At 56.0% G+C, this 24,666-nt stretch overlaps 2 protein-coding genes across 2 annotated transcripts; both read left to right on the top strand.

The window, feature by feature from the left end:
- The first annotated feature begins 3,002 nt into the window (after positions 1–3,002).
- LOC136327297 (aldehyde dehydrogenase, dimeric NADP-preferring-like) lies at positions 3,003–14,606 on the top strand. The gene is made up of 11 exons (XM_066264368.1): positions 3,003–3,141; positions 8,265–8,431; positions 9,114–9,345; positions 9,853–9,938; positions 10,601–10,809; positions 11,451–11,568; positions 12,166–12,307; positions 12,551–12,717; positions 13,068–13,167; positions 14,175–14,305; positions 14,397–14,606. The coding sequence occupies exons 1-11, from the start codon at positions 3,072–3,074 to the stop codon at positions 14,460–14,462; spliced, it is 1,488 nt and encodes a 495-aa protein (XP_066120465.1). The 5' UTR covers positions 3,003–3,071; the 3' UTR covers positions 14,463–14,606.
- Positions 14,607–15,950: 1,344 nt separating this feature from the next.
- On the top strand, positions 15,951–24,544 carry LOC136327299 (aldehyde dehydrogenase, dimeric NADP-preferring). The gene is made up of 11 exons (XM_066264369.1): positions 15,951–16,040; positions 18,269–18,435; positions 19,117–19,348; positions 19,858–19,943; positions 20,553–20,761; positions 21,599–21,716; positions 22,315–22,456; positions 23,102–23,268; positions 23,617–23,716; positions 24,115–24,245; positions 24,350–24,544. The coding sequence occupies exons 2-11, from the start codon at positions 18,274–18,276 to the stop codon at positions 24,362–24,364; spliced, it is 1,362 nt and encodes a 453-aa protein (XP_066120466.1). The 5' UTR covers positions 15,951–16,040; positions 18,269–18,273; the 3' UTR covers positions 24,365–24,544.
- The last annotated feature ends 122 nt before the right edge of the window (positions 24,545–24,666 follow it).

The following is a 24,666-nucleotide window of genomic DNA, read 5'->3' on the forward strand; positions in this document are numbered from 1 at the left end:
CTACCATGTATTTTTAGTTTCCCTGTCAGTCTCTCTCTCTTTTTTTTTTAATGTGCCTTGACCACGGGCCTTCTGCAGACCGAGTAACCCCTTGTTGAGCCAGCAACCTTGGGCTCAAGCTGGTGGGCTTTTGCTGAAACCGGATGAGCCCGCGCTCAAGCTGGGGACCTCGGGGTCTCAAACCTGGGTCCTCGGCATCCCAGTCCGACGCTCTATCCACTGCACCACCGCCTGGTCAGGCTCTCTCTCTCTCTCTCTCTCCCTTTTTTTTTTTAAGAGGCCCTATATTTTAGCCCGGGGCTCAACCAACCTCAATCTGCCTCGGGCCTTGGCACTGCGCCTGGGTGGGGGGGCCCTGGGGGTGGTGGGGGGGAGGTGATCGTCAAGCTGCCGCTGCTGAGCCTCCTCTCCGGACTCACCGGACTCAGGCTGCGAGACCTCTGGTCCAGCCCACGGCCCCTTCTGGGCGCGTGGCCTTTCTCCAAACAAGGGCTCAATTAAGTGTCTGCTGATTGGGGTCACCTGCCAGGCTGCACCCAGAGAGAGTTCCCTTTTGGCCGGGGGTTTAGATGTTCCGGAACATTCCATTCCATGTTCACAAAAGAGTCCAGTCTCTGTTCCCTCACCAGAGGGGTTGTGCATGCATTAAGAGTTTACGGGTTCGCCTGACCAGGCGGCGGCGCAGTGGGACACAGAGGACCCAGGTTCGAAACCCCGAGGTCGCCAGCTTGAGCGCGGGCTCATTTGGTTTGAGCAAAGCTCACCAGCTTGAGCCCAAGGTCGCTGGCTTGAGCAAGGGGTCACTCGGCCTGCTGCAGCCCTCCTGTCCCCTGGTCAAGGCACATATGAGAAAGCAATCAATGAACAACTAAGGAACCGCAACAAGGAATTGATGCTTCTCATCTCTCTCCCTTCTGGTCTGTCTGTCCCTATCTGTTCTCTCTGTGTCTCTCTGTCTCTGTAAAAAAAAAAAAAAAAGAAAAATCAAATGAAGAGTTTATGGGTTCAACAAACTAGGCAGTTTCAGGTTTCCGCCGGGCACTGCGGGATCTGGTCAAAGGCTTTACTTTGACATTCTAATTCCAAGAGGCTTTTCTACCTCACCTCCAGTTCACCTCTGATGCTGGGGTGTGCAAGCTCAGCACCGCGAGGGATCAGAGCCCCGGCCAAGTTCACTCTCCTCCTGCCCGTGGGCCCAGCTGCACGACAGACCCTCGTGTGGCTCCGGCTGCCCCGCCCCCGCTCGGGAACAAGGCGGGGCCATCTCCCCCGCGGTCAGCGCACTGTGTTCCCCCGTGTTCTGTGTGCCGAGCTTCTCCTTCCTACCTTACCTCTAACACAAAGGAAGACGATCCCACAGACTTACCGCTCAGTTTTTGGTTTTTTTTTTTACTTTCCGTTCTTAAAAAAAAAAAAGTCATTTCCCCTTCCAAACATCTATGTCTAATCTAACCATTCCTTGAGAAATTTAAGCAAAAAACTTAGTCACACAAACAAATGTATGACTGGAATTTGTGACAGGTTACTGGAAGCAAGGAAGGTATTACTTGCGAGTGGGGAGATCGGAGAAGCTGAGAGAGGAACAGGAATAAGGGTGATCGTCGTGCAGAACAGAGGGAGAAGCATTCCAGGGAGACACTAGCAGGTGCAAAGGCCCTGGCGGATTAGGGCTTGCAAAGATTGAAATCTAAAAAGCATGTATCGGCAACACTTTTCATGACAACTCAAGCCTTGCTGGAACTGAAACTTAACCAGAACAATAATAAAATTTTTTTAAAAATCTTAAAATCTAAAGATTTTGTTTTCCAAAGACACAAAAAAGTTTTTTTTTGTTTTTTGTTTGTTTGTTTTAGGTGAAGGAGGGAGATAGTGAGGCAGAATCCTCCTTCATGCACTCCCACTAGGATTCACCTGACAACCCCATCAGGGGCCGATGCTTAAGTACTGAGCTATTTTTAGCACCTGAGGCTGATGTGCTCTAAGCTATCCTCAGACTAAACTCATATTAATCAAGCCACTGGCTGTAAGAACGGAAGAAGGAGAGCAGGAGGAGAGGGAGGGGGAGAGAAGCAGATGGTTGCTTCTCCTGTGTGCCCTGACTGGGAATTGAACCGGGATGTCCATATGCCGGCTCGATGCTCTATCCACTGAGCCACCAGCCAGGGCTGACATAAATAGGTTATAAGGCTTCTTTTTCCACATTACCAGGAACTAAGAGCTGCGGCTTGTGACAACAATGACAACACCACCATTTACACAAGCTTTCTGTATGCCGGGTGCGGGGGGGGGGAGGGATCTGACTATTTTATGTATTCATTGTTGCCTTTGCTTGTTTTCCTTCTGCTTCCCTGGTTCTTGGGGGGGGGGTCAACTTCATGTTGAAAGATGAGGGAGGGGATGAAGTGAATGAAGGCACCTTAGAAACAGTGAAAACCGCTTCCGAGGAGGGCAGAGGAGTGACCAGCTGTGGTCTCACACATCTGCCTCCATCCGCACCGCAGGGCACAGAGCAGATGCCCAGCAACATCTGTTAAATGGCAGAGGAAGGGGCTTTCAGATGCCTACCTTCCCAAGCGTGTCTGGTGTCCTGGACGACCAGACCACGCCGAGGGAGGTCCCTGGAGTCATCACTGGTTCCAGGACTCCTCTCTGCTCTTCCACAAGCCGGCGGGTCCGCATATCAGTGGAGAAAGCGTCCCCCCGCCCCAGCCTGCAGGCCCCAGGCGAGAGACCTCCGCCTCAGTGGGGCCCCGGTACCATGCCTGGCCACGGTGTGCCCTTCCACGAAGCTGCGTGCACACTCACTGTGACCCGAGCCTCACCTGCTGACCTCTTTGGAGAATGGCCTCTGGCAGTTAGTTGCACTTTGGAAGCCTGGGAGAGGTCCACCTCGGGTTGAATCAATCAAGGCCTAATCCCCAAAGCCGGGGTTCCTAGGAAGCAGGTTCTGATGATGCTACACCCCACATTTGAATACTGTTTTTGGTCTGGTTACACAATCTTCCAGGGTGGGGTTGCCAGGCCGGACCGGCGGGGGAGAAGGGCGGAGCTTGCGGGAGAAGGGTCCTTAAATGCATCCTCTTGGCCCGAGGAGAGCATTCATTCAGGGAGCTGCAGCCACCAGGAGAGACTCTATCAAAGGTACGCCTCTTCCTGTCTTCCTCCCACGTTCTTTCCTTCCCTAGGTGGGAAGAGCTAGCCAATGCCCGCGCTAGGAGCGGAGTGCGTCTCTGTGGCTGGTCCTCTTCACCCCCAGGAACATCTAATGAGAAGTCTTGGCCTGGGTGCCCTGAGGGTCCGAAGCCACCTCTGGCCACTCTGCCATCCCCTGCATCCGACCCTGGCACAGGGCGGTGGGGGTCCTGAGGATCTGAGAAATGGGGGGCCGGGGCGATGATGGGTGAGAAGCCCTGATTTACCGCCCTGGGCAGCAGCAGAGCTCAGTGGTTAAAAGGCGTGAGCTGAGGATAGAGATAGAAGCCGTTCAAATACTGACTTTGCCAGGCCACTTGCTAACGGAGACGAAAGTCAGAGCATGTAAAGTATTCCAGCCTCACTCTCCTCATCTCTAGAATGGACCTAGAGCAGTTGCAGAGTTTTTTTAGGAGGAGAGGGGTGATGGTGGGAGAGCCAACCACGGCGATGCCTGGGGACAAAGTCCGCACAGGCTAGCCGGGCAGGACCCAGGGACGTAAGAAGGTGGACTCCCCTGTCCTCACTGGGGGGACAGGTGAACCTTGAGGCAGTTTCTGCTCTGTCAATCTTTGTAATAACTGTGAGGGGCGCTACGTTGATCACCCTCCACAAAGGAGGCAGAAGGCAGCTCCTCCCAGAGACCACGCACTGCTGAGCACTGGACTTGGGGAGGACGAAGCCCTCTCACTGGGTCCCCCTGGCTCACTCACACCAGGTTCTCCTACCGTGGGCCGCCCGGCCTTGGTGGCCAATGCCTGGAGGCCGCTGCTCTGGGTTGACCGCAGGTTAGGGAGGGAAGGAGGACCTTGCTGTTGGACTGTGTGGCTGGGTCAAGGTCAGCAGGGGCACCCAGGGAGAGGGCTCCCTCCAGCTCCCCATCAGAACTAGGGAAGGTCTGTAACACCTTCAGGCTGGGGCGTCCTGGATGCCAACAGCCCCCCCACCTGTGCAGAAAGCTGAGGGTGGGGTCAGGACCATGGAGACAAGAGACAGTGGAAGGAATCAGACACCACTTTCTGAAATTCAAACAGGAACATACACACTCAGACACACACACACACAGAGCTATTTCTATTTTTTGAAAAACATATATACCATATATAATAATACATACCATATATGGTAAATATAATACATACATACACATGCATGACATATAGTATATATACCATATATACATACATTCCCCACATATATTATATATGTGGTATAAATACATATATATGGTATATATCAGTGGTCCCCAACCCCCGGGCCTTGGACCGGTACCGGTCCATGGGCCATTTGGGAGTGGTCTGCAGAGAAAGAATAAATAACTTACATTATTTCCATTTTATTTATATTTAAGTTTGAACAATGTTTTATTTTTTAAAAATGACCAGATTCCCTCTGTTACATGCGTCTAAGACTCACTCTTGATGCTTGTCTCGTAAGTTCGACAATTATATTTTAAAATACCACAGTTTTTAAGCCGGTTGCATAATTTTATTTTGTGCATTTATCCATCCCACCCTAAAGGCTGGTCCGTGAAAATATTTTCTGACATTAAACCGGTCCATGGCCCAAAAAAGGTTGGGGACCACTGGTGTATATAACTTTTTTGCAAAATGGAAATAACCTTGTTTTTGTTTTTGTTATTTTTATTTTTATTTATTGATTTGAGAAAGAGAGAAACATCTATTTATTGTTCCACTTATTGATGCATTCATTGGTTGATTCTTTTTTTTTTTTTTGTATTTTTCTGAAGTAAGAAGCGGGGAGGCAGTCAGACAGACTCCCACATGCACCTGACCAGGATCCACCTAGCATGCCCACCAAAGGGCAATGCTCTGCCCATCTGGGGCATTGCTCCATTGCAACTGGAGCCATTCTAGGGCCTGAGGCAGAGACCATGGAGCCATCCTCAGCGCCCGGGCCAACTTTGCTCAAGTGGAGCCTTGGCTGCGGGAGGGGAAGAGAGAGACAGAGAGAAGGAGAAGGGGAAGGGTGGAGAAGCAGATGGGCGCTTCTCCTGTGTGCCCTAGCCAGGAATCAAACCTGGGATTCCCACATGCCGGACCAATGCTCTACTGCTGAGCTAACCTACCAGGGCCCTTTCGTTGATTCCTATATTTGCCCTGACTGGGGATCAAACCCACAACCCTGGTATTTTGGGGCAATGCTCTAACCAACTGAGCTACTGGGCCAGGGCTCTTTTCTTTTTAATATTTATTTATCTATTTATTTATTTTTCTATTGATTTGAGAGAGAAGGGGGAAAGAGAGAGAAGCACCAACTCATTCCATGTAGTTGGGCCCCCATTGATTCCTTCTCAGACAGGACCTCCGGATTGAGCTGATGACCTTGGGATCAAACCGGCAACCTTGGCGCTCTGGGATGGTGCTCTATCTGCTGAGCCACAGGGCAGGGCTTCATGTTTATTAATTGATTTTATTATTATTTTAGCCTGTCTTCTTTTGTATTTGTTTTTTAATTTAATTCATTGCGGTGGCATGGATTAACAGAATTATATAGGTGGGTTTTTTTCTAATTTTTTACTTTTTTTTTTTTTACAGTGCTAGAGAGAGTCAGAGAGAGGGATAGATAGGGACAGACAGGAACACAGAGAGATGAGAAGCATCAATCATTAGTTGCACATTGCAACACCTTAGTTGTTCATTGATTGCTTTCTCATATGTGCCTTGACCGTGGGCCTTCAGCAGACTGAGTAACCCCTTGCTCGAGCCAGAGACCTTGGGTCCAAGCTGGTGAGCTTTGCTCAAACCAGATGAGCCCACTCTCAAGCTGGCGACCTCGGTGTCTCAAACTTGGATCCTCTGCATCCCAGTCTGATGCTTTATCCACTGTGCCACCGCCTGGTCAGGCTATAGGTTTTTATTTATTGATTTTAGAGAGAGAAAGAGAGAGAGAGAGAGAGAGAGAGACATCAATTTGTTGTTTCTCTTATTTATTCCTCCATTGGTTGATTCCTGCATGTGCCCTAACTGGGGATCAAACCTGCAGCCTTGGTGCATGTGGACAATGCTCCCACTGAGCTACTGGGCCAGCGCTTTTTATTTATTTTCTTCTGATATTAGAAGTTATACAATGTTTACACATGGGTGACTATCTCTGGGAGGACAGTATGGAATTTCAGAGGGAGAAGTGAGCCTTACTTATCTTTGTGACCTCCTTTTTTTTAGTAACTTTTACATTTTCTAACAGGAGGATGTATTGCCTATTACCGATTCTCGTTATTCAAAAAGTTAACAGATATTTTTTAAAAAGTTGCAAGCTCATTACACAAAAGTTAAGTGTTACAGACAGTGAACACAAAGACCAGCAGTAATGGTGCCCATAGGGACGTGCACACCAAGTTCTTGCTGTTCTGTAGCCTGTCCCCCCCCCCTCTTTCTTTTTGTGACAGAGACAGAGAGACAGAGAGAGGGATAGGGACAGACAGACAAGAAGGGAGAGGGATGAGAAACATCAATTCCTTGTTGTGGCACCTTAGTTGTTCATTGATTGCTTTCTCATATGTACTTTGACCAAGAGGCTACAGCAGAGTGAGTGACCCCTTTCTCAAGCCAGCGACCTTGGGCTCAAGCCAGTGACCTTAGACTCAAGCTAGCAACCTTGGGCTTCAAACCAGCGACTTTGGGGCTTAAGCCAGCGACCATGGGGTCATGTCTACGATCCCACACTCAAGCCGCGACCCCACACTCAAGCTGGTGAGCCTGCGCTCAAGCCAGCAACCTCGGGGTTTTGAACCTGGCTCCTCTGTGTCCCAGTCCACTGCGCCACTGCCTGATTAGGTTAGCCTGTTGTCTCTCTTAGCCCTCATGGAGGGGATACTTCTGGCTCAGAGAGAGGGCTCCCTTTACGAAGGTGCTGGTACACCTGCTCTCTCTCCTAAATACCGCACAGCAGTTACATAGGTGCAGCATAGTTTAAATTGTCTCCTGCTGATGAGCATTTATAATGTTTCCAGTATTTCTCTGTTATAAACAAACCTGATGAACTTTCTTATTCGTGAACGTTTAGAAATGCTATTAATTTGTGTAAGCTCCTGAATATAGAGAGAAAGGAGAGAGAGAGAGAGAGAGAGAGAGAGAGAGAGAGAGAGAGAGGAAGGGAGAGAGATGAGAAGCATCAACTCAGTTCTGGCACCTTAGTTGTACATTGATTGCCTTGCGGAGGGAGGGGCATGGAGAAGCGCCCTCCAGCTGAGCCAGTGACCGCTTTCTCAAGCCAACGAGCTTGAAGTTTTGAACATGGGTCCTCAGCGATCCAGGCCGATGCTCTATCCACTGGCCACCGAGTAATACCTTTTAAAGGTTTTGCTGAATGTAGCCAAATGGCTCTCAGAAAGAGGCATCCCCGTCTGTTGACACGGCTCCGGGTGCGGAAGCAGGAATCTCCCCGCTCGTGTGTGTGGAAATCGGAAGCGCTGCGAGACCTGTGCCGGCAAGCGCTTCGTGTCTCCCTGGGTGGCGGGGCGCACTGATTCAAAGACCAAACCTGGTTCTGCCTTCGAGTGAATCAGTGCTTTTGAGAACAACTGCGGACGTGTGACGCTAAAGTGTCCTTTCATCAGCCTGGGTGTGCACTCACCACCTGTGGCCGCCATCCACTGGGGGGTCGGCCTGGCCGGGCGCGTCGAGCTCTTGTGTGTGTGTGTGTGTGGGGGGGGGGGGTGGCCTGGACAGAAGCGCGCCGGGAGGGGCTGTCCCAGCAAAGCCCCGAGGACCCGCCATCAGCAGTCCCACGTGGGTTCTCGTGTCATTGTTTCCCGGCCCTCAGTGCAGACGAGTTGGCTGCCGGCTCGGGCGGTGTCGGTGGGGGTGTCGGTGGGGGTGGGGGTGTCCACAGGACCAGAAGGGTCCAGACAGCGGGGCTGGGGGGGCTGCCCAGGCGACACAATGCCCTTCTCCCCAGCGCCCCGGGATCTCCCTTTTCCTATGGAATGAGCCGGCTGGAGGGGCCGTGAGGGCGCAGCCCCGTAGCCCCCAAGTCCCGGGCACCCGGCGGGGAAAGCGGCCACCACGCACCCCGTCCCCGGCTGCACGCGGCGCTGTCTCTCTCCGCAGGAGCCATGAGCGGAATCAGCGAGGTCGTGCAGCGGGCGCGCGCCGCCTTCGACTCGGGCAAGGCCCGCCCCCTGCAGTTCCGGCTGCAGCAGCTGGAGGCGCTGCGGCGCATGATCAAGGAGCGACAGAACGACCTCGCGGCCGCGCTGGAGAGGGACCTGCACAGGGTGCTCGCCCCGACCCCCATCCCCCGCACCCCACCCCACTCCCCACCCTGCCCCCCCCGCAGCCTCCTCCCCCACTCCACGAGGACGCCAGCAGCACTCCCTCCCTTCCTTGGCGGCGTTTCTCCTGGATTCGCTCCTAATTCTCTCTGTGGCACCCTCTTACCTGCACCCCCTTCTTGAAGGTGGTCTTCTTAGGGCTCCATCCTGGGGTCAGGTGCCATTTTAATCTGTGTTTCCAGACACTCATTGGTGAGGTTCCCTCCACTCACTAATGACTCTCAACTCACTGCCCTTCAGAGCATCTTAAACTCAGCGTATCCAAACCAGCTTGGTCCCCCCACACCCCCCAGCACTGGCAGAAAGGAGCCCTCAAAGACCCACCGCTCCAATGGCTACTGCTCAGCTTTATACCCCCAGTGCCTCTCTGGCTTGTCCCCCTGGGGAGCCCATGACGAATGGCCTCCATCGCCCTGGCGCTTGAACACACTGTCTCTGTTCAGTGAGCCCACCCTGCAGTGCTAGGATGTACAGATCATGCTCGCATTGTGCAGATTGGGAGACAGGAGGTTAGGAGAGTAACAGGGCTATTCAGGGTCACAGGGCTGGGGAGCCGTGAGCCAGGTCCCATAGTGCCCCACTCAGCTCTGGGGCTGGCGAGCTCACCAGAGACCTCTCCCCATAGAATGAATGGACCGCGTACAACGATGAGATTGTGTATGTCCTGGACGAGATCGACTACACTATCAAGAACCTCCCCGAGTGGATTCTGGATGAGCCCGTGGAGGGGACTGCCAGAACCAGGCAGGACGAGAACTACATCCACTCGGAGCCCCTGGGCGTGGTCCTCATCATTGGCACCTGGAACTATCCCTTCGACCTCACCGTGCAGCCCATGGTGGGCGCCATTGCTGCAGGTACCGAGGGCCTCCTTCCGGGGGGACGGAGGGAGGATCACTGGTCCTCACTGCGGAGTGGGGCTGGGAGGCTCAGGGTGGTGAGGAGAGGGGTCCTGGGCTCAGATAGCAGTTTGACGGGTCTGTGTGTCACAGAATACTGAAGGGACCAAACATTTTAGCCAGGTGTCCTGTGTCCTCAAGGACCAGCCAGGCTCACATGTCCAGATAATGCCCCTCCCTGCCTTGTGTGTGGAGGGTCAGGCAGCTCTCAGCTAAGATGTACCAGGGTTTTCTTACCCGTCATCTCATTTGGCTTGGGCCACAGGCACTTCTGTCCCCTTTCTCCTTTCTACTTTTCCCACATCTCATCAGCCACACAGCACTGGTGGTCAGGACCTGGGCGTCGTGTCCACAGCTCTCTGTCCACTCTTCCGAGGACACAGGAGATGGAGGGAGGCACCAGGCTGGGACCCTGGGAGGGCAGGTCATTGGGGTGGGGCCACAGTGACTCTGTGTGCTCTGCAGGGAATGCAGTGATCCTCAAGCCCTCGGAGGTGAGTGAGAACATGGCGAACACGCTGGCCACCGTCATCCCTCAGTACCTGGATAAGGTAAGGTGCTCTCCAGGGCACAAGATACATAGTGTTGAAGCCAGGTCTTGAGGTTGAAAGATAATGACTTCATGTTTTCTTTTTCTTACGTGAGACACACACACACACACACACACACACACACAGAGAAAGACAAAGAGAGACAGAGACACACAGGAAAGGAGAGAGATGGGAAGCATCAACTCATAGTTGTGGCACCTTAGTTGTTAATGGACTGCTTTCTCATATGTGCCTTGACTGGGGGCTCCAGCCAAGTCAGTGACCCCTTGCTCAAGCAAGCAACTTTAGGCTTCAAGCCAGCAACCTTTGGGCTCAAGCAGCGACCATGGGGTCATGTCTGTGATCCCACATTCAAGCCAGAGGAGCCACGCTCCAGCCAGATGAGCCCGCACTCAAGATGGCAACCTCAGGGTTTCAAACCTGGGACCTCAACATCCCAGGTAGATAATCTATCCACTCTGCCACCATCTGGTCAGGCAAGATAGTGACTTCTTATAGCAAAGAGCCCAGCCACTTGTGCGAGTGAGGAGAAGTGGCCTCCCTCATTGGGGTGAAAAGAGCCGCTGAGCCAGGAGAGGATGTCTACTGGGAAGTGGCTGCCTGGACAGGGTAAGCAGGGGCTGTGGTCCTTTCTGAGCCTTGCCTCTCTGCTCACATGGAAGGATCTGTACCCGGTGATCACTGGGGGCGTCCCCGAGACCACGGAGCTGCTCAAGGAGAGATTTGACCACATCATGTACACCGGGGGCACCAATGTGGCAAAAATCATTATGACAGCCGCAGCCAAGCACCTGACCCCTGTCACCCTGGAGCTGGGTGGAAAGAGCCCTTGCTATGTGGACAAAGACTGTGACCTGGACACTGCCTGCAGGTAAGGAGGCTCGGAGCCTGTCTGAGCTGGAGTGCCCATTCTGACTGCCCGCTGTCTCACCAGGACTACAGTTGTGCTCTGAGTGACACAGCCACTTCCCGGCCTCAGAGGGCCTGCAGTCCTGGCCAGGAGCTCGGGTGGGTGGGTTGGGAGGAAGTGGGTGTGTGGGAACGGAGGAGCGGGCGCCCAGGAAGGCTTCCCTCAGAGGAGAAGTCTAGCCAGAGCTCTGCCTGATTTCCATCTCCCACTGCATAGCCTTCCGGGTGGTGGGCGGCGGGGCCCCAGCAGCAGGGACACCTGGCGGGCAGGACTGAGGGGCAGGAATAGAGAGGCTCAAAGGCTGCCCACTCCGGACAATGCCCTCGGAAGTCCCCCGCAGTCTCTGGTGAGGTTAACATGTGTGGTCTCACCGGCCCCTGGGGACCCATTCAGAGTTTGTCCAGTCCGGAATCCAGAACCCAGTGGACCAACAGGGAGAACCCTGCTGGGAGGCTCATAACCTCTGGCCTCTGCTGACCACAGAGCTCTCCCCTAGCATGCTCAGCCCGTGAGCCTCGGTCCTGAGCTGATGGAACAAGGTGCTTGCTCTCAGGTAGCCTCTCCTGCCTTGAAAAACACAGTCTAACCTGGGGTTTTCACAGACGTATTGCCTGGGGGAAGTACATGAACAGCGGCCAGACCTGCGTGGCCCCCGACTACATCCTCTGTGACCCCTCCATCCAGAACCAAGTCGTGGAGAAGCTCATAAAGGCTGTGAAGGTGAGTGTTGGCCACAGGGGGTGGGGGTAAGATGCGACAAGGCAGAGAGGTGGGTGGGGGCTTCAGAAAATACCGGATCCCTTTTTCTTAATTTTTAAAAAAATTTTATTTAGAAAATTAAATTGCACAGGTTGGCATTGATCATAAGAGTACACAAGTTTCAGGTCAATGGATCCCTTTTTTTCTGATAAAAGTAATCCACAGTCTGTAGATAATTAGGAAAAGATTAAAAAGCATAAAGGGTAAAAAAATGTCCCGCCCAGAATGCTGTCCCCCGAGGACAGTCCCTGCTCACTGGTTCCTCCCCCGTTCCTTCCTGTGGGCACACTCCCCTGTGCTCCTCACCTGATGTCCAGACACTGGGCAGGTGTTTCTCTGGAACAGGGCCGCCTCGGGCACTGATGTGCTGTGATAACCATAGCGTGCTCCCGATGTTGTGGCCTCCCAGGCGTTGTTGGTGGCATGGTGCCACTGCCCACTGCCCTGGCCAGGCAGTGCCCATGTGCTTTCCCAGGCTGGGGTCGCTGTCAACCTTGCAGCCTTTGGCTGTGACGAGAGTCTGTGTCCTTCCTGAAGCCTGTCACCTCTCCTCCGCAGGAGTTCTACGGGGAAGACGCCCAGAAGTCTCGTGACTATGCAAGAATGATTAACGACCGGCACTTCAAGAGGGTGATGGGCCTGATTGAGGGCCAGAAGGTGGCCTACGGGGGCACCGGGGACGCAGCCACCCGGTACATAGGTGTGTGTGCTCATCATTTGGAGACCATTGCCCACCCACCCAGCTTCCCACGCTGCCAGGGTCCCAGCAAGTTGGTAGCAAATTGGCACAGAGATTGCAGAGCAGATAACCCCCTTGTCCTGCCCCTCACTGAGCCTCTGCAGACTTCCCAGTAAGGGAGCTGCAGGAGCAAGCTGGAAGCCGAGACTGGCTGGGCGGGCGAGCGTGTCGGCACAGCTAACTCTGGTTTGCTTCCTGCCTCAGCGCCCACCATCCTCACGGACGTGGACCCCGAGTCCCCGGTGATGCAGGAGGAGATCTTTGGGCCCGTGATGCCCATTGTGTGTGTGCGCAGCCTGGACGAGGCCATCCGGTTCATCAACCACCGCGAGAAGCCCCTGGATCTCTACGTGTTCTCCGATAACGACAAGGTGGCTGGGGGTGCCCACCCTCCAGGTTCCGGGGCTCCCGGGCATAGCTCTCAGTGTAAACAGGGTCTGTGTTCTGTGGACCTGGGTTCCAATCCCAGCTCCCCTGTCCAGCACTGTGTGGTCTGGGCCAGTCATTTGTCCTTTGAACAAGATGACCATCGTGCAGTCATGGGACCTGTTGTCCTCTTCCCCCCAGTAAGACCCCGACGGGGGCTCAGGGAGCAGACCTCAGCCGGGGTTTCGCCTCCACCAGCTCACATCATTGGGGCTCCAGGGTGCCCCCAGACAGGGTGGAGGGGCCTGGGGTTCCTGGGGCCACATCCTGAGGCCAGGGCTTGGTTCTGTTGCAGGTGATCAAGAAGATGATTGCAGAGACATCGAGTGGTGGGGCGACAGGCAATGATGTCATCATCCATCTCTCTGTGCACACTCTGCCCTTTGGGGGTGTGGGTGAGTTTGGGCTGGACGTCACTGCCTACCTGCCCCCTACAAGTGTCCCCTCCGACCATGGGCTGGGAGTTCAGGAGGGGCAGAGCCCCCCTGGGCCTCCGACGCCCACTAATGTTTCTGGTGTGGCCCTCTGACCTCTGCCAGCACATCCATCAGCCACACTTGACCCTTAGACCCTCGAGGGTCCAGTAGGTTTCTGTATGGCCAGGAGTCACCACCGTCATGGCCATGCACATGCAGGTTCTCACTGGATTCGGGCAGACTGTAAAGAAACAGCGGAGCCAAAGAATGGTGGGCCTTTCCTTTGTTCAAGTCTCGCTCTGGTCGACGGAGCAGACACACAGGGAAAACACTTCCCCTTCACTCAGGGCTCCCAACGCCACTGATACACTCTCCAGTTCCATAACCAGGAGAATCTTCTCCGGATCCTCCTAGGGGCCCACCAGTCTCAGCGGAGGCCCCACCAGTCTCAGCGGAGCTCGCAAAAGCCCCTCAGCTCTGGTTCTCCATCTGCACACCTTCTCTCTCTCTGCCAACATGGCTTCTCTCTCAGCATCCTGTGTACTCTCTGCTCTCACTCTGCAAACATGGCTTCTTTCTGCCTCTTATTCTTCTTCAGCTCTCTCTTTTCAACACTCTCTGGCATGGAAACCTCTCCTCCAGCAAACATTAGCAAAACAGTGGCCCTCCCCAAGCAGGAAGAAAATTTGGAATTTCACAGATCAGATTACCTGGCACCATTTTTAACAATAAAAGTGACCAAACTCAAAAAACACAAATTTTACAAACATATTTGCCCAACAGTCACCTAGCGCCCTGGGCCGGCGTTCGGGAGGCCCTGAGAGAAGCAACACGGCCGAGGTCACACAGCTGTCCTGTGCCGTAGCTGGGGTTAAACGCCTCTTGGGTTCCCAGTGCCTCCTCTAAAGGGACAGCCAAGGATGAGCAACCCCTCGGAGGGCCTGGGGGTCCTGGGGCCCCTGGGCCTGAGCGTCTCCTCCCCGCAGGGAACAGCGGCATGGGAAGCTACCACGGCAAGCAAAGCTTCATCACCTTCTCCCACCGCCGCTCCTGCCTGGTGAGGTCTCTGCAGAAGGACGACCCTTTCAAAGGCCGATACCCTCCCAGCCCGCCTAAGGTGAGAGTTGGGGGGGAGACCGGCCGGGGGCCTCTGGGCCTGCGGGAGGAAGGGGCCTCACTGCACTCCCCACCCCCTGTCCTCCTCACAGGTGACTGATGAGGAAGCTGCCACGGCTGACCCCCCTGCTCAGCATCCCCGTGCTCCTGCCCCATAGAGAAGTGCTCCTGGGCTCCCCTTCCTCCTCCGTGAATCCGTGCCTACCCCCCCCCCCCCGTGATCATGCAGGCCCTGGGTCCCCTCCCCATACCCCTGCCCCTTTGCTGGACTTGTAAGACCAATAAAGTGTTCCGGATGGACAGTGATGTGCACACGTGCCTCATTTGCAGCCCTGCGCCCCCCCCCCCCCCCGCCCCACAAACACAGACCGGTTCCTTCACCATCCCTCACAACAATTAGCATCTAGACAAGCAGTGAAGGGCTCTCCCAAAGTCTCAAATTAGTACCCCCCCCCCAGGGATACAACAGGAAGGGGGAGGGATGGAGGGGGTGTGGGCATGGAGAAACAGATGGTCTCTTCTCCTGGGTGCCCTGGCCGGGAATCGAACCCCGGACGTCCATACCCCAGGCCGATGCTGTATTCACTGAGCCACCAGCCAGGTCCTACACAAACGAGTTTTAAAGCTCCTTTCTCCATGTGACCAGGACTTAAGAGCTGCTGCTTGTGACAGCAACACCACCCTTTACACAAGCTTCCAGTTTGCCACCCACCACCCCTCTCCCCGCCCCCATCTGATCACTTTACAAAGTCGTTGTTGACTTGGCTTGTTTTCCTTCTGCTTTCCTGGTTCTGGGGTGGAGGGGGTCAACTTCATGTTGAAAGATGAGGGAGGAGATGAGCTGGATGAAGGCGATTTACAAACAGTGAAAACCGCTTCAAGGGAGGGTAGAGGAGTGACCAGCTGTGGTCTCACACATCTGCCTCCATCCGCACCGCAGGGCACAGAGCGGATGCCCAGCAACATCTGTTAAATGGCAGAGGAAGGGGCTTTCAGATGCCTACCTTCCCAAGCGTGTCTGGTGTCCTGGACGACCAGACCACGCCGAGGGAGGTCCCTGGAGTCATCACTGGTTCCTGGACTCCTCTCTGCTCTTCCACAAGCCGGCGGATCCGCGTATCAGTGGAGAAAGCGTCCCCCCCCCCCAGCCTGCAGGCCCCCAGGCTGGAGACCTCCGCCTCAGTGGGGCCCCGGTACCATGCCTGGCCGCGGTGTGCCCTTCCACGGAGCTGCGTGCGCACTCACTGTGACTCGAGCCTCACCCATTGACCTCCTGTAATCACCAACCCCGGAGAACGGCCTCTGGCAGTTGTACTTTGGGAGCCTGGAAGAGGTCCCGTTGGGGCTGAATCAATCCACATGTCCCACGCCCATGGCAAACACAGCAGGGCGTTTTTTGAAGATTGGATGTGAGCCCCACCCAGCCCTCAAAGACACATTCTTGCATTTTAGAGTAGGACAAAATGAGACAACTGAAAGCCTAATCCCCAAGCTGGCACTCCTAGGAAGCAGGCCCTGATGTTGCTACGCCCCACATTTGAACATTGTTTTGGTGTGGTTACACAACTTTCCAGGGTGGGGCTGCCCAGGCCGAGTGGGCGGGGTGGGCGGGGAGGAGGGCGGAGCTTGCTGGAGAAGGGCGGGGCTTGAGGGGAAAAGGTCCTTAAATGCATCCTCTTGGCTAAGGAGAGCATTCATTCAGGGAGCTGCAGCCACCAGGAGAGACTCTATCAAAGGTACGCCTCTTCCTGTCTTCCTCCCAAGTTCTTTCCTTCCCTAGGTGGGAAGAGCTAGCCAATGCCCGCGCTAGGAGCGGAGTGCGTCTCTGTGGCTGGTCCTCTTCACCCCCAGGAGTCTCTAATGAGAAGTCTTGGCCTGGGTGCCCTGAGGGTCCGAAGCCACCTCTGGCCACTCTGCCATCCCCTGCATCCGACCCTGGCACAGGGCGGTGGGGGTCCTGAGGATCTGAGAAATGGGGGGCCGGGGCGATGATGGGTGAGAAGCCCTGATTTACCGCCCTGGGCAGCAGCAGAGCTCAGTGGTTAAAAGGCGTGAGCTGAGGATAGAGATAGAAGCCGTTCAAATACTGACTTTGCCAGGCCACTTGCTAACGGAGACGAAAGTCAGAGCATGTACAGTATTCCAGCCTCACTCTCCTCAACTGTAGAATGGACCTAGAGCAGTTGCAGAGTTTTTTTTTAGGAGAAGAAGGGTGATGGTGGGAGAGCCAACTACGGGGATGCCTGGGGACAAAGTCCTTACAGGCTAGCCGGGCAGGACCCAGGGATGTAGGAAGGTGGACTCCCCTGCTCTCACTGGGGGGACAGGTGAACCGTGAGGCAGTTTCTGCTCTGTTAATCTTTGTAATAACTGTGAGGGGCGCTGCGTTGATCACCCTCCACAAAGGAGGCAGAAGGCGGCTCCTCCCAGAGACCATGCAGTGCTGAGCACTGGACTTGGGGAGGACGAAGCCCTCTCACTGGGTCCCCCTGGCTCACTCACACCGGCTATCCTGCCGTGGGCCGCCCGGCCTTGGTGGCCAATGCCTGGAGGCCGCTGCTCTGGGTTGACCGCAGGTTAGGGAGGGAAGGAGGACCTTGCTGTTGGACTGTGTGCCTTGGCTCAAGGTCAGCAGGGGCACCCAGGGAGAGGGCTCCCTCCAGCTCCCCATCAGAACTAGGGTCTGCAGGTGAACACAAAGACCAGCACTAACATCACCCATGAGGAGGTACACACCGCGTGTTCCCGCTATTCTATAGCCTGTTCTCTCTCTTAGCCCTCGTTTCAGCGGATACTTCCAGCTCAGGGAGGTAGCTCCCTTTATGAAGGTGTTGGAACACCTGCTCTGTCTCTCTCTCTCCTAAATACTGCACAGCAGCTTACGTAGGTGCAGCATAGTTTATTTACATTGTTTCCTGCTGAACAATTAGAATGTTTCCCGTATTTCTCTGTTATAAACACACCTAATGAGCTTTTCTTATTCACTTTAGAATATCCTATTATTTTCTATAGGCTCCTGAGCATCAACTCCTAGTTGTGGCAATTTAGTCGGTCGTTGATTGCTTTCTCGTATGTTTCTTGACGAGGCGGTGTCCTGGGGGAGCTCCAGCTGAGCCAGTGACCCCTTGCTCAACCTGGGGTCCAGCCAACAACCCTGGGGTCCTGTCTATGATCCCACGCTCAAGCCGGCAACAGCTAGTGAGCCCGAACTCAAGGCAGCAACCTTTCGGTTCCGAACCTGGGTTCTCAGTGTCTCAGACCAGCGCTGTATTCACTGCGCCACCGGGTGGTCACTGGAGTAAAACATTTGAAAGGCTTTGTCAAATGCAAAGGCGGCCCAGTTTGTCCACGAGGGTCCCTGTGCGGCAGCAGAATGGCCTCCCCGCTCTCTGCCGGCAAGCGCGTCGTGTCTCCCTGGGTCGCGGGGGGCGCACTGGTTTAAAGACTAAGCCTGGTTCTGCCTTCGAGTGAATCAGTGAGAATAACTGCGGACGTGTGACGCTAAGGTGTTGTTTCATCAGCCTGGGTGTGCACTCACCACCTGTGCGCGCCATCCACTGGGGGGTCGGCCTGGCCCATAGGGCGGAGCTCTTGCAGCCCCCCCGCCCCCCCTCCCCACAGAAGCGTGCCGGGAGAGGCTGTCCCAGCAAACCCCTGAGGACCCGCCATCTGTAGTCCCACGTGGGGTCTCGTGTCACTGTTACCCGGCCCTCAGTGCCGACGAGTTGGCCGCCGGCTCAGGCGGTGTCGGTGGGGGTGGGGGTGTCCACAGGACCAGAAGGGTCCAGACAGCGGGGATGTGGGGGGGGGACTGCCAGCGCTCTGGGATCTTCCTTTTCCTATGGAATGAACCGGCTGGAGGGGCCGTGAGGGCGCCGCCGTGGGGAAAGCTGGGCACGGGGCGGGGAAAGCGGACACCACGCACCCCGTCCCCGGCTGCACGCGGCGCTGTCTCTCTCCGCAGGAACCATGAGCAGAATCAGCGAGGTCGTGCAGCGGGCGCGCGCCGCCTTCGACTCGGGCAAGACCCGCCCCCTGCAGTTCCGGCTGCAGCAGCTGGAGGCGCTGCGGCGCATGATCAAGGAGCGCGAGAAGGACATCGCGGCCGCGCTGGCGGAGGACCTGCACAGGGTGCTCGCCCCGACCCCCATCCCCCCGCACCCCACACCCCACCCCTCTTCTGCAGCCTCCCCCCCACTCCACGAGGACGCCAGCAGCACTCCCTTCCTCCCGTGGCGGCGTTTCTCCTGGATTCCCTCCTAATTCTCTCTGTGGCACCCTCTTACTTGCACCCCCTTCTTGAAGGTGGTCTTCTTAGGGCTCCATCCTGGGGTCAGGTGCCATTTTAATCTGTGTTTCCAGACACTCATTGGTCGGGTTCCCTCCACTCAATAATGTCTCTCAACTCACTGCCCTTCAGAGCATCTTAAACTCAACGTATCCAAACCTGCTTGGACCCCTCACACACACAACCCCCAGCACTGGCAGAAAGGAGCCCTCAAAGACCCACCGCTCCAATGGCTACTGCTCAGCTTTATACCCCCAGTGCCTCTCTGGCTTGTCCCCCTGGGGAGCCCATGACGAATGGCCTCCATCACCCTGGCGCTTGAACACGCTGGCTCTGTTCAGTGAGCCCACCCTGCAGTGCTAGGATGTACAGATCATGCTCGCATTGTGCAGATTGGGAGACAGGAGGTTAGGAGCGTAACAGGGCTATTCAGGGTCACAAGGCTGGGAGCCGTGAGCCAGGACCCATGCTGCCCCACTCAGAGCTCTGGGGCTGGCGAACTCACCAGAGACCTCTCCCCATAGAACGAATGGACCGCGTTCAACGATGAGATTGTGTATTGCCTGGAAGAACTTGAGTTTGCCATTAAGAAGCTCCCCGAGTGGATTCTGGATGAGCCCGTGGAGGGGACTGCCCAAACCAAGCAGGACGAGTGCTACATCCACTCGGAGCCCCTGGGCGTGGTCCTCATCATTGGCACCTGGAACTATCCCTTCGACCTCACCGTGCAGCCCATGGTGGGCGCCATTGCTGCAGGTACCGAGGGCCTCCTTCCGGGGGGACGGAGGGAGGATCACTGGTCCTCACTGCGGAGTGGGGCTGGGGGGCTCAGGGTTGTGAGGAGAGGGGTCCTGGGCTCAGACAGCAGTTTGTCGGGTCTGTGTGCCACAGGATACTGCAGGAACCAAACATTTTATTCCGGGCCTCCTGGTGCCCTCAGGGAACAGCGTGTCTCACATGGCCAGGTGGTGCCTCTCCCTGCCGTGTGTGAGGGGTTTTGGGCAGCATCAGCTAAGATGTACCAGGGTTTTCTTACCCGTCATCTCGTTTGGCTTGGGCTACAGGCACTTCTGTCCCCTTTCTCCTTTCTACTTTTCCCACATCTCATCAGCCACACGGCACCGGTGGTCAGGACCTGGGCGTGGTGCCCACAGCTCTCTGTCCACTCTTCCGGGGACACAGGAGATGGAAAGAGGCACCAGGCTGGGTCCCTGGGAGGGCAGGGCTTTGAGGTGGGGCCACAGTGACATCTGTGTGCTCTGCAGGGAATGCAGTGGTCATCAAGCCCTCGGAGGTGAGCGAGAACATGGCAAAACTGCTGGCCACCATCATCCCTCAGTACCTGGATAAGGTGAGATGCTCTCAGGGACACGTGGACACTGTGTTGAGACCAGGTTTCCCAAGGTTGAGAGACACTTTTTTTTTTTAGAGAGTCACAGAGAGAGAGAGAAAGAACAAAGAGACAGACCGACAAGAAGGGAGAGAGATGAGAAGCATGAATTTGTAGTTGAGGTGTTATAGTTCATTGATTGCTTTCTGATACATGCCTTGATGGGGGTGGGAGGCTTGAGATGAGCCAGTGACCTCTTACTCAAGCCAGCGATCTTGGGCTTCAAGCCAGCAACCAGGTGGTCATGTCTCCAATCGATGCTTAAGCCAGCAAATCCACTCTCAAGCTGGTGAGCCCACACTCAAGCCGGCGACCTCGGGGTTTCAATTTAGGATCTTAGTGTTCCAGGTGGATGCTCTGTCAACTCTGCCACCATCTGGTCAGGCAAGATAGTGACTTCTTATAGCAAAGAGCCCAGCTGCTTGTGCGAGTGAGGAGAAGTGGCCTCCCTCGTTGGGGTGAAAAGAGCCGCTGAGCCAGGAGAGGATGTCTACTGGGCAGTGGCTGCCTGGACAGGGTGAGCAGGGGCTGTGGTCCTTTCTGAGCCTTGCCTCTCTGTTCGCACGGAAGGATCTGTACCCGGTGGTCACTGGGGGCGTCCCCGAGACCACAGAGCTGCTCAAGCAGAGATTTGACCACATCCTGTATACCGGGAGCACCGGTGTGGGGAAGATTGTCATGACAGCCGCAGCCAAGCACCTGACCCCTGTCACCCTGGAGCTGGGTGGAAAGAGCCCTTGCTATGTGGACAAAGACTGTGACCTGGACACTGCCTGCAGGTAAGGAGGCTCGGAGCCTGTCTGAGCTGGAGTGCCCATTCTGACTGCCCGCTGTCTCACCAGGACTACAGTTGTGCTCTGAGTGACACAGCCATTTCCTGGCCTCAGAGGGCCATTGTCCTGGCCAGGAGCTCGGGTGGGTGGGTTGGGAGGAAGTGGGTGTGTGGGAACGGAGGAGCGGGCACCCAGGAAGGCTTCCCTCAGAGGAGAAGTCTAGCCAGAGCTCTGCCTGATTTCCATCTCCCACTGCATAGCCTTCTGGGTGGTGGGCGGCGGGGCCCCAGCAGCAGGGACACCCGGCGGGCAGGACTGAAGGGCAGGAATAGAGAGGCTCAAAGGCTGCCCACTCCGGATAATGCCCTCGGAAGTCCCCCGCAGTCTCTGGTGAGGTTAACATGTGTGGTCTCACCGGCCCCTGGGACCCCATTCAGAGTTTGTCCAGTCCGGAATCCAGAACCCAGTGGACCAACAGGGAGACCCCTGCTGGGAGGCTCATAGCCTCTGGCCTCTGCTGACCACAGAGCTCTCCCCTAGCGCACTCAGCCCGTGAGCCTCGGTCCTGAGCTGATGGAACAAGGTGCTTGCTCTCAGGTAGCCTCTCCTGCCTTGAAAAACACAGTCTAGCCTGACCTGTGGAGGCGCTGGATAAAGTGTTGACCTGGAAACACTGAGGTCGCCTGTTCAAAAACCCCGGGCTTGCCTGGTCAAGGCACATATGGGAGTTGATGCTTCCTGCTCCTCCTTTCTGTCTGTCTGTCTCTCTCTCTCCTCTCTAAAATGAATAAAAAATAAAAATAAAAATAAAGGAAAACACAGTCTAACCTGGGGTTTTCACAGACGTATTGCCTGGGGGAAGTACATGAACAGCGGCCAGACCTGCGTGGCCCCCGACTACATCCTCTGTGACCCCTCCATCCAGAACCAAGTCGTGGAGAAGCTCAAAAAGGCTGTGAAGGTGAGTGTTGGCCACAAGTGTGTGTGGTGTGTGTGAAGATTCAAGGCAGAGAGGTAGCTGGGAACTTCAGAATATACTAGATCCTTTTTCCTCAACTTTAAAAAAAAATTTATTTAGAAAATTAAACTGCACAGGTTGGCATTGATCATAGGAGTACACAAGTTTCAGGTCAGTGGATCCCTTTTTTCTGATAAAAGTAATCCACAGTCTGTAGATAATTTGGAAAAGATTAAAAAGCATAAAGGGTAAAAAAGTGTCCCGCCCAGAACGCTGCCCCCCGAGGACAGTCCCTGCTCACTGGTTCCCTCCCCCGTCCCTTCCTGTGGGCACACTCACCTGTGCTCCTCACCTGAGGTCCAGACACCGTGCAGGTGTTTCTCTGGAACAGGGCCGTCTCGGGCACTGATGTGCTGATAGCCATAGCGTGCTCCTGATGTTGTGGCCTCCCAGGCGTTGTTGGTGGCATGGTGCCACTGCCCACCGCCCTGGCCAGGCAGTGCCCATGTGCTCTCCCAGGCTGGGGTCGCTGTCACCCTGCAGCCTTTGGCTGTGACAAGAGTCTGTGTCCTTCCTGAAGCCTGTCACCTCTCTTCCGCAGGAATTCTACGGGGAAGACGCCCAGAAGTCTCGTGACTATGGAAGAATAGCTAACAGCCGGCACTTCCAGAGGGTGATGGGCCTGATTGAGGGCCAGAAGGTGGCCTACGGGGGCACCGGGGACGCAGCCACCCGATACATAGGTGTGTGCGCTCATCATTTGGAGACCATTGCCCACCCACCCACCTTCCCACGCTGCCAGGGTCCCAGCAAGTTGGTAGCAAAGGGCACAGAGATTGCAGAGCAGAGAACGCTATGGAGGGTTGGGGTCGAGCTGGCACGGGCTCTGGTGCTCTTGGTGGGCCGGGGCCCCTGGGAAGCCCTGTCCCAGCCCAGCAGTGCCTCTGCCCACAAGGCCCAGAGAGGAGCACCCCCACCTGGCCCATCCTCACGCGCCAGCAGGGGGTGTGAGCAGCACAGCCACGGAGGCCCAGGCATGCGGAGCTAGAGGAGCCCCTGGTACCAGGGCCTGAGGGGCACCAGATGGGGCCCCACGTAGCCTCCAGTTCTCGAGGAAACCCAAGAGCTCCTCGAAGGGGCTCAGGTGGCCAGTGGGGTGCGGTGCCCGCCCCTTTGAGGTGTGGACCTGGCTCCCTTCCATACAACTTTGCCCAGGATTCCTCCCAGGGTCTGCCAGGCGGAGCGGGTGGGAGGAGGCCTTGTCCCGCCCCTCACTGAGCCTCCCCAGACTTCCCAGTAAGGGAGCTGCAGGGGCAAGCTGGAAGCCGAGACTGGCTGGGCGGGCGAGCGTGTCGGCACAGCTGACTCTGGTTTGCTTCCTGCCTCAGCGCCCACCATCCTCACGGACGTGGACCCCGAGTCCCCAGTGATGCAGGAGGAGATTTTTGGGCCCGTGATGCCCATTGTGTGTGTGCGCAGCCTGGACGAGGCCATCCGGTTCATCAACCACCGTGAGAAGCCCCTGGCTCTCTACGTGTTCTCCAATAACGACAAGGTGGCTGGGGGTACCCACCCTCCAAGTTCCGGGGCTCCCGGGCATAGCACTCAATGTAAACAGGGTCTGTGTTCTGTGGACCTGGGTTCCAATCCCAGCTTCCCTGTCCAGCAGTGTCATCTGGGTCAGTCACTTAACCTTTGAACAAGATGACCATCGTGCAGTCATGGGACCTGTTGTCCTCTTCCCCCCAATAAGACCCCGACGGGGGCTCAGGGAGCAGACCACAGCCGGGGTTTCGCCTCCACCAGCTCACATCACTGGGGCTCCAGGGTGCCCCCAGACAGGGTGGAGGGGCCTGGGGTTCCTGGGGCCACATCCTGAGGCCAGGGCTTGGTTCTGTTGCAGGTGATCAAGAAGATGATTGCAGAGACCTCGAGTGGTGGGGTGACAGCCAATGACGTCATCATCCATCTCTCTGTGCACACTCTGCCCTTTGGGGGTGTGGGTGAGTCTCGGCTGGAGGTCAACTGCCTACCTGCCCCCTACAAGTGTCCCCTCCGACCATGGGCTGGGAGTTCAGGAGTGGCCAGAGCTGCATGGGCCTCCGACTCCCACTAATGTTTCTGGTGTGGCCCTCTGACCTCTGCCAGCACATCCATCAGCCACACTTGACCCTGAGACCCTTGAGGGTCCTGTAGGTCACCTAGCGCCCTGGGCCAGTGTTCCGGAGGCCCTGAGAGAAGCAACACGGCCGAGGTCACACAGCTGTCCTGTGCCGTAGCTGGGGTTAAACGCCTCTTGGGTTCCCAGTGTCTACTCTAAAGGGACAGCCAAGGGACGAGCAACCCCTCGGAGGGCCTGGGGGTCCCGGGGCCCCTGGGCCTGAGCGTCTCCTCCCCGCAGGGAACAGCGGCATGGGAAGCTACCACGGCAAGCAAAGCTTCATCACCTTCTCCCACCGCCGCTCCTGCCTGGTGAGGTCTCTGCAGAAGGACGACCCTTTCAAAGGCCGATACCCTCCCAGCCTGCCTAAGGTGAGAGTTATGGGGCTGGGTTTGTTGGCAAGAAGACCGGCTGGGGCCTCTGGGCCTGCGGGGGGCAGGGTCTCACTGCCCCCACCCCCGTGTCCTCCTTACAGATGACCCGTCACTAAGCTGCCATGCCTGGCCTCCTGGCTCAGCATCTTCGTGCTCCAGCCCCGCGGAGAAGTGCTCCCGGAAGCCCTCTTGTTACTCTGTGAATGGGTGCATGCCCCCATGACCATTCAGGCCTGGGCCTCCCCTCCCCATACCCCTGCCCCTTTGCTGGACATGTAAGACCAATAAAGTGTTCCAGATGGGCAATGATGTGCACACGTGCCTCATTTGCAGCGCTGCACCCCTCCCCCTTATCATCCGGACAAGCCGTAAAGGGCTCCCCGAAAGTCTCGCATTAGCACCCCCACTCCAGCCGCGT

The sequence above is a fragment of the Saccopteryx bilineata genome, chromosome 2 (assembly GCF_036850765.1).
Source record: "Saccopteryx bilineata isolate mSacBil1 chromosome 2, mSacBil1_pri_phased_curated, whole genome shotgun sequence".
Taxonomy (NCBI): domain Eukaryota; kingdom Metazoa; phylum Chordata; class Mammalia; order Chiroptera; family Emballonuridae; genus Saccopteryx; species Saccopteryx bilineata.

Coding starts and splice junctions, on each gene's coding strand:
- LOC136327299 (XM_066264369.1), top strand. CDS start 18,274: ATGAGCAGAATCAGCGAGGTCGTGCAGCGGGCGCGCGCCGCCTTCGAC. Junction 20,762..21,598: donor GACCTGGACACTGCCTGCAG/GTAAGGAGGCTC, acceptor GGGTTTTCACAG/ACGTATTGCCTGGGGGAAGT. Junction 23,269..23,616: donor TGTTCTCCAATAACGACAAG/GTGGCTGGGGGT, acceptor GTTCTGTTGCAG/GTGATCAAGAAGATGATTGC.
- LOC136327297 (XM_066264368.1), top strand. CDS start 3,072: ATGCATCCTCTTGGCCCGAGGAGAGCATTCATTCAGGGAGCTGCAGCC. Junction 8,432..9,113: donor TGGAGAGGGACCTGCACAGG/GTGCTCGCCCCG, acceptor CTCTCCCCATAG/AATGAATGGACCGCGTACAA. Junction 11,569..12,165: donor AGCTCATAAAGGCTGTGAAG/GTGAGTGTTGGC, acceptor TCTCCTCCGCAG/GAGTTCTACGGGGAAGACGC.